The sequence below is a fragment of the Sardina pilchardus genome, chromosome 16 (assembly GCF_963854185.1).
Source record: "Sardina pilchardus chromosome 16, fSarPil1.1, whole genome shotgun sequence".
Classification (NCBI taxonomy): domain Eukaryota; kingdom Metazoa; phylum Chordata; class Actinopteri; order Clupeiformes; family Clupeidae; genus Sardina; species Sardina pilchardus.
In genome coordinates, this window is record NC_085009.1 from 14,385,123 (window position 1) to 14,396,420 (window position 11,298).

Here is an 11,298-nt window from a genome sequence, read left to right on the forward strand (position 1 = left end):
CGAACCAAGGTGTATTATGTGCTTTTGTGTAAAAAGTATTCAGTTTCTTTACAATAATAATAATTTAATTATAGTTCATTTGCTAATTGAAATCAGTTAAATTTGCTTTAACATTAGTTGACTTGTCTGATACATATAAATTACACTACAAGAGCCCCATTCCGAAACTGAATCAGCGACCACTACCCTTTAAAGGCCAACGCCCACTGGCTGCATTGGACGCCCGTCAACTGATGCCAAAGTCTGGAACGCCATTACCTCTAACGGATCAAAGTCTACTGGTGTTGTGTGACGCACATCGACGCCAGAGTTTAGAAAATTGTCCTATCTCTTGAACGTCAAATCCATAGACGGGAATGCTGTTGCCAGTGGGTGTTGGCCTGAAGTTTGCCACTCTATTTGAGGTTACATTGGCATTATTTTGTAGAGAGCCACTCCTATTTAATGGGAAAGTAGCCTAAATAAATAGGCGACATGGAAACACCTTACTATTCTACAGTAACCTAAAAATAAAAAGGCCAGCAAATATTTATTTACAGTTTTACTTAGAAAAAAAGGAAGGTAGTATGCTTAAAGGACAATGTTACTTCCGTCAGTCACAAAGCTGACCAAAGTTAAAGACAAAGAGAAAAAAACATGCACACCCATTGACAATATTTGTACAACTAGCCATCTCAAAGACATCATGAGTTATGACTTCATCTGCACACAGGATTAGGGATTTATGATGGTACATATATTCATATATACAAATAAAGACAAACAAAAATGTTATCATCCACAGTAACCATTATGGCAGAACCATATGGACCAAATTAACTTTTCTTCAGATAGAGAAAAGACACTACTTTCCGAGGGAACAAAAGGACGATAGAGTTTTGGTCCATCCATGTTTTTTGTGTGTTTTTAGAGAAAAAAAAAGAGGGGGGGGGGAAGAAATGTGAAAATGGGATTTTAAAAATCTCTATTCCCTGTGTGTACATTAAAATAGATTCCTGGAAACATTGGAGTGATGTTTTCTAAAGCTCCCCTCTGGCATCCGCCTCCACATACTGTCTTCATTAGGCAAGTGGGCCTGATTTGGAAACATGAGCCTTGGGCCCACTCTTAAACTACATTCTTCAGATTCCCTGTAAACAAGCAGAAGAGGGATCGGGGAAGAGCTCAGTTAAAATTAGATCATGGAAAGGGTTATGCAAAACACTGATGCTTTTTGGAAAAAAAAAAGAAAAAAAAGGGGGAAAAAAGCAAGTGAGTCGAGGTCCTCTGATTGTTGACATAATTGATTATTGATTATCCAATCAAAGAGTTGAATTAAATCCATGTATGTAATATGAAATTCAGGAATATCCATCCATCAATTAGGTAAATTTAGAGTCATGAGGAAACTGTGTTTCTGTAGCTAAGATGGTGGAATAAGGTGCTAACACCATTGGGGTCATTTCAAACTAAGAGAGAACAAATACAGATTAAGTTTCATACCTAACTTTGAGCAAAATCTATTCAATTAATCATTGTAAATCTGGCAAATGTTTTTCTGGGCTAGACATGTTGACATTATTTCAGCAGGAGATGGAAAATGTTGCTAAACACCATGAATAATGACACAATTCACAACACATTATACCATGCACAAATGTGTCAAGATTATCTCCTGAGGAAACCAAGAGACAAGAAATAAGACTAGATATGACTAGTTGGCATATAGTGTTCCTCAAAAAGTAATGAACAAAAAGTCAGAATGATTGAAATCTCTGAGCTGTGCTGCAATGACAGGAGACAAGAAATAAGACAAGATATGACTAGTTGGCATATAGTGCTCCTCAAAAAGTAATGGACAAAAAGTCAGAATGATTGAAATCTCTGAGCTGTGCTGCAATGACGGGTAGCGCTCATGGCTGGTACCTCGGATGGTGTTGATGACTCGGTCTACCTGCTGGGCATCGTTGCGATCAGGTCTGCAGCTTGGGCTGATCTCTAGTGAGTAATCGGGTCCATACTCAGTGAAGAACTGGGACACAAACCACACACAGGACCATTTCAGCAATAAACAACACAAACTATTTGTCAAGGAAGAGAAATCAATATTCATTTGCCTAAGGGTGAAAATAGACCGCTTCCTGTGGCAAACAGCCTTCATTACAGTAAAGAGCAGTAGGCATGACCAGCAAGCATCTCTAACTCCAGCCATAGATCCTGTTTAAATGACCTCATTGCCTCACTTAAATCACCTCACCGTACTGTAAATGGACAAAGAATCGGATGCAAATAACTGGTGACCAGTTGGTGTTCTGTATTCTTTATCTGGTGTATCTGACAGGCAAAAAAAACTGGAACTAATTTAGGTTAAATTAGTTAATAAAATAACAGGAAATTAAAGTTCTAAAGAATAGAAAATTAAACCAAGTAGTGGTATAATATTATGATTTATAGCTTTGTCCAACACCTGTGCTCTAGTGTCTGTATGATCTAGAGTATGATTTTGGCCAGCAAGTTAACTATCCCTTTCTTTTTCTCTTGATCCCTGAATGAGCCTGTTGTGCGCGTGTTCCAGTTCCCTCGGCTCTGTATGGGCCTGCATTGTATGTGTGTGTGAGCAGTCTGGATATGGCCCTCGTACTGTTACAGGAATGAAGCAGCTGGAGGAGCAGACCCCTCAGGTACAAAGTGCTTTTTGTTCCCCTCCTCCCTCCCTCGTCTTCATTCCTCCACTCATTTACCCCTTTTCTTATCCAACTTTCCTTTTACTCATAGTCATACCCCTCTTTTGGTAATTTCTTTTCCCCTTTCCTTAGATTAGGGACTCTTCCCGTATTAAATAAGAGTGTTTTGTTTTGAGTTGGTGGACATATTGTACTGTAATTGCACTTCTGAGTAGGGTAGGTAGAGGGCTAGATAGAGGGGTAGGTAGTGGGGTAGGTAGTGGGGTAGGTAGTGGGGTGGGTAGTGGGGTGGGTAGTGGGGTAGGTAGTGGGTTAGCCCTTTTGTGGCTTGATGTGAGAAAGAAGGGAAGCTGAAATGAAGAAGTGTGTTGTGTTGTCACAGAGAGAACAAGGGGAGGCTACAGAGAAGCAGTCTGGAGCGATCCTTACCTGGGATTCTCAAAAAGTGGAGAAAGCCACCTTGAACTTTACATATACTGTACATCAGAGTGTAGTTATGGGCAGGGAAAAATACTGTATTGCAGTGTATGCAGGAAGAAAAGAGGGGTTTCACAAATGTATTTATATGTATAATGTGGATGGGGAGACATAATATTGTTTCCTTTAATACAGGATGTTATGCTTCATCAACAGGACATTGACATTAGCATGCGTCTGCAATTGACAACAAATTTCGGGCCAAAATAGTTGAAGAGCAGCAGTTCAGCATGGCCAAGTCACACAAGGGCTAATGTCCCCAGAGAGCCACTTGGGGCTAAGTGCCCTGCTCAAGGGCACAACCCACAACTTCTCTGGCTACTGCATGCTAGCCCAGCTCCTCAGCCACTGCATTACCACTGCCAGACTGAGTTAACTATTCTCTTTGAAGACGTGATGGAGGAAAATATTTGAAAGGAAGAAGTTAAAGTGTGCAGAACTGGTAGCAAGACCAAGGGAACGAGGCTGGCAAGCACAATCGAGACCAGTGGTGAAAGATGTTCGAGGATTTTTTAGCAAAGTCAGCCACAACGCTTCTGCTAAGAGTTTTTGTTTTCGAGGGCAATCACTGAAAAGAGCTGTGAGGGAGTTGAAGCTAATGGCTCAATGAAACACTGATGAAAGAAGGTGCCTCGTTGATACCTGATGAAGGCCTGAGTGGTCGGAACGTTGTAGCCTACCATTAAAGTGGGAGCATACAAGACAGTGTGCGGACATCTTTTCTTTTTCCTTTTTTTTTTGTCTCATTGAAATTCTCACAAAGGTTGTTCTGTTGGTGAAGTGTTCTTTTCCCCCATTTAGGTTCTCCGATTAGGCATTTAGGCTAATGGTAGCGCATATTGTACCGTGAAGGAGAGCCATTACAGATCCTACAGTAGGTTCAACAAGCGCAGACCAAAAGGATGGCAGGGTTGGCCATACACCGGATGTACAGTATGCCTTGTGCTAATGGTTAGAGTGCCTCAAACAAAGGGCAGATCGATCAACTTCACATGCACGTCACATGTAGACACATACAACTAAAGAGAGATTAGCAATGTAATGAGACCATGGAAAATCAATGAAAGTCAACGCCTTGCAACAACAGCTGGGTGATGTCAGGACCCCCAAACTTTCCCTGAAAGTAAACAATGTCCACCATAACCCCGGTGTATACATTATACTGTTTTATAGACAATGGTTATAGCAATATAAGTATAGATTTACAATATTCATAGCGATATTAGTCTAGCTAGCTCCATGGGGTGTAGAGCGGGGATTCCCTTGGGAGTGCAAACCCAGGTTAGGGTAGGGGTTGAGGGGAGTTCTTTAGGCATACAAATCCAGACTGAGGTTAAAGGTTGCAATTTGGATATGAACCCTGCTCAACTTGTAGTCACTAGTCACCTAAGGGAAACAGATCGAACAATGTACTACCACACTAGAGGCAAGAGTTCAAACAACCATGCAGCACTGAGAAATTCTTCCACACCAAAGAAGTGGAGAAAGCAGCACTGAGTTGATTTGGCTAAATAGTCAAAAAATAAGACGAGCAACAAAACTGATAAACAATTGGCAAAAGGCCACAGCTGGGCCCATCCTCACAACATCATATCATGAGACAAAGTCCGTCTGATTTTGTTTTTCTAATCACCCCTCGACTGAGGCGAAGTACGTGCACCGAGCAGTCCTATATACACACAACAAGTCTGCATTTCAACAGCATCTCTTAATGAGGTTAGTGCAGGTCACACACATGTTAAAAGGTCAGGTTGAACGAAACAAGAGCTGCTTTTATTTGGTGGACAATGAAAATCTCTATCGCCACTAGAGAAAGACCCTCTTTGTGAGTCTCCGATAGAAGCTTGGTGAGAGGGGTGGGGGTGATATCTACTCTTTTTACTGTACTTTGAAGAACCCATCCACATGTACCCAGCCCTCTTTTATGAACTCTTGTGTTCATGTATGTGCGGATTTAGAAATTGCCTTTGGAAAAAAAAAAAAAAGATTTCAGAGTGAGGCACATGCTTTCTCCGAAAAGGTGGGTGGGTGGGGGGGGTGCGTGAAGGAGGGTCACGAGTGGTCGAGAGAACGACACAAGTATTCCTCTGTATGTCAGTTGGGACAGAACCCCATTGTTGGCATAGCACCCCCCCTCCACCCCATTCCCTAAACACACACAGATAGACACACACACAGACACACTGGCGCACACACACACACACACACACATACACACACACACACACACACACACACACACACACACACACAACATTCCCCTCCAATCACCTGAAAACAGACCCATTTATTCAGAGCCAGCCGAGTCTTTGATTAGATTGGGTGACTCAGCGGAGAGAGTCAGCAGGATAGGGGGTTGTGTGTGTGTGTGTGTGTGTGGTGTGTGGTGTGTGTGTGGGGGGGGGGGGGTCTGGAGCAGAGGAGGGATGAGGAGAGAGAGGTTCAGACAGGACAGGATCCTTACCTCGTGGTCAGGGATCTCAGACGCCAACGACTGACCCAGGACAGTCCCCGTCAGATAGGTCCAGCATCGAGCCGTGTTGGCAAGATTATAACCTCCTGTTTCCGACCAGAGCCGGGGGCAACAGGTGGAGAGAAACATTAACAGAGAATTAGGAAGGGACGGGAGAAAGGAAAACAGAGAGAGGAAATGGTAAAGACCATCAGCAAAATGGATTCGTTGCTTGAGTGATGACTAGATTTGTCTAAAGGCTTGATTAACAAATTCGCCAGAGCTCGTAATCACTGGACTAAAGGTCCTCACGTCAAAAAGTCCTCCATAACTATTCATGATGGATTCATTTTAAGTTTGTGGCAAAGGACACGGCCTGGCAACAAAACAGTGGAAATAACATCTATTTGACACAGATGAATCCTCAGCAAACACAGAGCAGCACAATGGAAGGCTAGGTTGCCAGTGATAGGTCACGCACTCCTGCACACATACACACACTCGCTTCTTTCAGATATACATAGGAGAGGTGTTCAATTCCTAGCGCTAAAGGCAGGGGATTTTCCCCAACTGCCAATCAACAAGCAATCCTATTTACAATCAAAAAAAGGAAGATCACCAACAAAGCAAGCTTTATAGGCGAGAAAAAAAAGGGTCACAAACACAAACAAACCTCCTCCAAGCAATAGGGTGGGCAGCTCCCATTCCAAGACGTACTGTAGACACCTGCCGACTCCCACGGGTGTCATGTTGAAGGAACACATGGGGTCACCAGCCATGGTGTCGGCTCCTAGCTGCATCACCACGGCCTCGGGGTTGAACAGCGTCTGCACCTGCTGTATCACACTGCAGCACAAACACATCACAGCGCTCGTTCGAGTTCATTTAACAACTGTTCAACTTGTCTACCTGGATTTGGATTCTCTCATCAATTTCATTGAACAGTTTGTACTTTGCTACATGGGGGTAGATTAAGTACTGTAGTACATGATAGGTGACTTAACAGTATAAAACTATTAACTACAATTTAATTTATACATTGATTTATCATTATGAAATTATATTAATTATATAGAGAAATGGTGACATGTTTAGGTGGACATGTTTAGGTGGACATTTTTTTGTTGAAAAAACTAAAGTTACTCACCTCTTAAAAACCTGAAAATACCGGTCGTCTCCGATGCCATCCTCCAATGGAACGTTCACAGCATACCAGCGTCCTTTCCCAAGGCCTGTGTCAGTCACGTCACCTGTACCTACAGCACAAAGTCACTATGACAACAAGACCTACGTCTAGAACACACAAACCAAGTGTGATATTCAAATGTATCCAACTGTGCCATCGAATGGTTACTTGGATAAAGAAAATGTGCATGTGAAAAGAGTCTGTGCATGCTTCTATCCGTTTGGTTATGCAAGATAAAATTACGTATTCTCTTAATCAAGTAAATAGTAAATAGCTGTGAAATGCAAATGTAAGGCTGGCAGGTCTATCGGTCAGTCTATCAGTGTATCGGAAATTGCTACGTAATCCCCTCACCCCCACAAAGAATTAGATTTTTACTCCCATTAAATTTCATATGGCATACCTGACGTATTATACAGTAATTTATTTTTTGCCACAGCTTGGCAAAAAAACTACATGAAATTGATGGAAATATTTCATACAACAAGGAGCCACTAGAGAGAAGCTTAAGGGCTGTGTGTGTTCTAAGTAGCACTGTTGTATCATTCTCTCTCTTTGCAAAGACAATACAATTGTGTTGTGATTGGGAATTCACTGGTCCTTGTCTTTATTTGCATACAAACATACTAAATTGATAATAGACATAGTAAATGTATCTATCAGTAGCACTGGAAAAGAGGAAATGCTTAATAACACGTACCTGGGAAGAAGCCCGGGGAGAATTTGTGTAGTGACACAGTCATTACTTTGGATGTGAAAGTGAAAGCATCCTCAACTCCTGTGTGAACACAACAAAAATACCATATTATAAACTTTACTAGACTCTTAGGACATGACATTGAGAGATATGGTATTCAAGACATATCAAAGGCTGTCAAAGTGTCCCGATAAGCTCAAATATTCCACAGAGTGAAGGCAGAGAGTGTTATCCCGCATAAATCATAGATACCGCAAATGTAATTACACACATATGTAATAAATATTTTTACAACTGTTATATTTCATAATTACAATTAATTACAAAAGACACCTACCGGTATACCTGACTGGACAAACAGAGTCCTGTACAGTTTATGAATATTAAGTGTCTAAATTATCTCCAATTGAACTAAAATAAGAATAAAAGGCAAATGCACAGCAACATAGTGTTGTTTGGACATTGCTGAAATAATGTTGAAACAATTCACTATAAACAGACAAATAAACAAACATTGACAGCGTGTACACTCAGGGACAAATTAAGCCACTGAAAGGAACTAAAACATGGCAGGGATGAATGCAAATGTAGCCATGTCTGGGTGGACCATATCAGTATATAACACCATGCTGTCCGTTGTTTTTTGGTGTAATAAAATGGCTCCTTTTACCATCACCATGATGAAGATCCACATCGATGTATACGACCCGGTCATACTTCTCCCTCAGCTTTAGGATACCAAGGACTGCATCATTCACATAGCAGAAGCCAGACGCCTCATCCCTAGGATATGGACATCAATCGCTGTTTATTCAGGGGAAAATTAAGATCTAAGCTCTTTTACAGAATTGCCCTGAGTTTACAAACAAAGAGAATCAAACAAAAATTATTTTGTCCTGGACGGAGCGTGCCCAAACCTAGCACAGACAGACATGAATAAACAAATAGGCCCAACAAACAGCAAAAAACCCAAAGCATTTCCTGTAAGGTGATGGAGCAGAGATGAAAACGTTTTTCTGATTAACATCAAATATTACAGTCTGTTACATCGCATCCTGACTGCATAGAAAGGCAAGAGAACCTTAGCGACAAAATCAGTTTGATTACATTGTTTTTAATTGGAATGTCCAAACTGGCCGCAACTGGCCGCAACATTTTCTTTCTGTTGCTTGCGTTGTTCTGCTATTGTGAACAGGAAACATGACGCAATAGAAGCGCACATTTAACGGATTCATTGTGGACAGAGAGCGCTGATTGCCTCATGACAGCCTGATGACACTCTCACGCAGTTAGGATTACCTGTTAAATAACAATAACGGACTCTAACTAAGGTGAAAAACATGGCAAGGTTTTTTAAGAGTACAGTACCCCACACCGAAATGATGTTTGCTTACTTCTTGGCGTGGTGCCACCCCCCGGCCCAGTTTATGGCCACCCCACACTTCCCATCCAGCAGGGCCTGAGCAGCCGTCAGGGTGGCCCCACCCACAGCCGCAGCGTAGTCAAAGATCCCCTCCACCACAGGGCAGTCGTAGCCTAAGGGAGGATACAAAGAGGGGGGAAAGGGAGGACGGTAAACATTGTTGAAGGGGAAATAAATATTGTGGCCTATGTAGACAATAGATGGGGATGACACAGTCACTGAAGGGGAAGATTGGGGAATAAAGATGGGAAGTAAAATGAAACTTGCCCAAAGAGGCTCAGAGTCAGTCAAACTCAAAAGTTCAAAGTTCGAAGTTCTCAGAGGGTCTATCCTAATTTAATGCAAGTAGCAAGGACGGTTGGCCCCCTGCTGTCAAAACGTTGGAGGTATACAGGTGACATGTGTCACTGACTATGTAAAACACAGATCAGCATTGTATTGTCAAAGTGCTAGACTGCATGACGAGCCGTCAAGCACAGTCAACGCTTCAGACTGGAACATATCACACTTGGGAGCACAAGGCATTTAAAAATGCATCATCTCGTGAAGCAATGAACTCCGGGGGTACCTGACTGCACTCCTAAGTTCTGTGCTCTGTAAAGCTGACAACCAGCGCAACATAGAACTAAATAGTGGTCCACGCTGTATGACTACAGGTGCATATACCGGTGTACTTTTCTATCTATATAAAGTGGGTTTTGTGTACCCTAGCAAGATATGCCGTTGTACAGGACATCAGAAAGAGGAAAGAGGAAAGGACCGCAGGTATCAAAAAGGACTCTGATGTGCCATATGAGACACATGTTCTGACACAGAGATCTGACACAAGACTGGGACTGTGTTCGAAATCTTCACTGGTGTACAGCATGTACAGCAGTGAATATCTCGTACACAGTATGGGGGTCAGAAGAAGATGACCATAATTGATTTGTTACCATTATTTTACCACTATTTCATGTTTTAGTTCAACAACTTATGTGTGTTTTAATTATGAACATATGTGCAAGCCCTAGTCGATGCCAACGCCATACCTAAACCAAAATCAGAAGACTGTGGGTCATCATTATCACCATCCTGACTGATTTTGTGCAGGTGTTCCAGGTAAGAGCCAGTATGAAACGCCGCCATCTGCTCCATAGAAGCAAACTGTGGTTTTATGAGTCTAAAAATGATCAAAACTTTGCGTCAGTGTAAGCACATCTTGCGTTTACGAACCAAAGATTAGCATTAATGTATTAAACTAGATGTAAACGTAGTTAGTGAGGCATTTGGCGACATTCGTCTGTGAGCCTGAGCTCCATTCAAAATACAGTAGCTGCTAACGTTTGCTCTGATTGTTGTGCAAGTCAACTTACTTCATATACTTCATCAAACCATATGCCTCTATCAAGGAGTGAACCATTGATGCCTGAAAATAAAATGGCAAGGTCATCAAAGGCATGCAGTGCAACAAACAGTGAAATTGAAACACCAGTAATTTGCCTCTTTCAAGGGGCAACATTTGAAAACGCTTAGCCTGAGTTAGCACGTTAACATTATTCACGATGTTGGTTAGCATTTCTTCTCACCCGGTTGGGAACTTTAGAGAGAGAATCACAGATTTCTGTATACTCAGGACTATACACATAAGCGACTGTTCGTTTGACATCTTGTAGATCGCTGTCACTCATTTAGTGTAAATGAAAATGACTACTGAAAATAAATGTAGTAGATCTAACTTGCTATGCAGAGCTGCGTACGTGAAGCCAGCGACAATTGCAATTTAAACATGGCCGCCGTTTGTGTTGTTTTCAAAATAAAAGTCATGTTACATCCTTACATTATAGAGTAGACCAGAGCCACTGGAGAAGTTTTACAGTCTATGGAGAAGACCTTCAAGCAGAGCCACTCAGGTTCAAGTCAAAAGAAATGTCTGAGGTTGTAGCCTTGAAAAAAGACGGATTGATGGCAGTGGTGTTGTGTCGATTAATGATTTTCAATATTTGGGTCTTTTGAGTTGTAAATAATCCCTCAAAAGTCTTTGAATAATCTGAGATAATGTGTAACTGTAATTTGTGTAATTGTGAAATAAAATGTGTAATTTATGTTTTTAGTGTAAATAAAAGTTTAAATCAATTTGTTTTAAAATATAAAAAGACACATGCTCATTTAACTACAGTGCTATCAAATTTATAATAGACATGGGGGCAGCCTCTGAGCAGGCTTAAAAGACATTGAGATATCAGCCACTGTGAATAGGTTACAGCTCAATGCATTTTCTGCTGTGTAGCCTATAACTTTTAGATAACTCTGAAATAACAATTTCAATAAAATAGTAATAATACGAAGGCCACCCAGCCATTAACCGTAAAAAAGGTTTATTTTAAAATTCTCCTGGGCTACTTCCTGCTCATGGCCCTA

The 11,298-nt window shown here is 41.5% G+C and overlaps 1 protein-coding gene across 1 annotated transcript; it reads right to left on the minus strand.

The window, feature by feature from the left end:
* Nucleotides 1-528: 528 nt before the first annotated feature.
* On the minus strand, nt 529-10,662 carry hdac8 (histone deacetylase 8). Its single transcript, XM_062516238.1, has 11 exons — nt 10,467-10,662; nt 10,254-10,306; nt 9,930-10,060; nt 8,870-9,011; nt 8,146-8,258; nt 7,479-7,556; nt 6,740-6,848; nt 6,266-6,438; nt 5,605-5,699; nt 1,906-2,011; nt 529-1,130 (listed from the first exon to the last, which is right to left on the minus strand). Exons 1-11 carry the CDS (start codon nt 10,566-10,568, stop codon nt 1,108-1,110), a joined length of 1,125 nt encoding a protein of 374 aa, XP_062372222.1. The 5' UTR covers nt 10,569-10,662; the 3' UTR covers nt 529-1,107.
* Nucleotides 10,663-11,298: the final 636 nt, after the last annotated feature.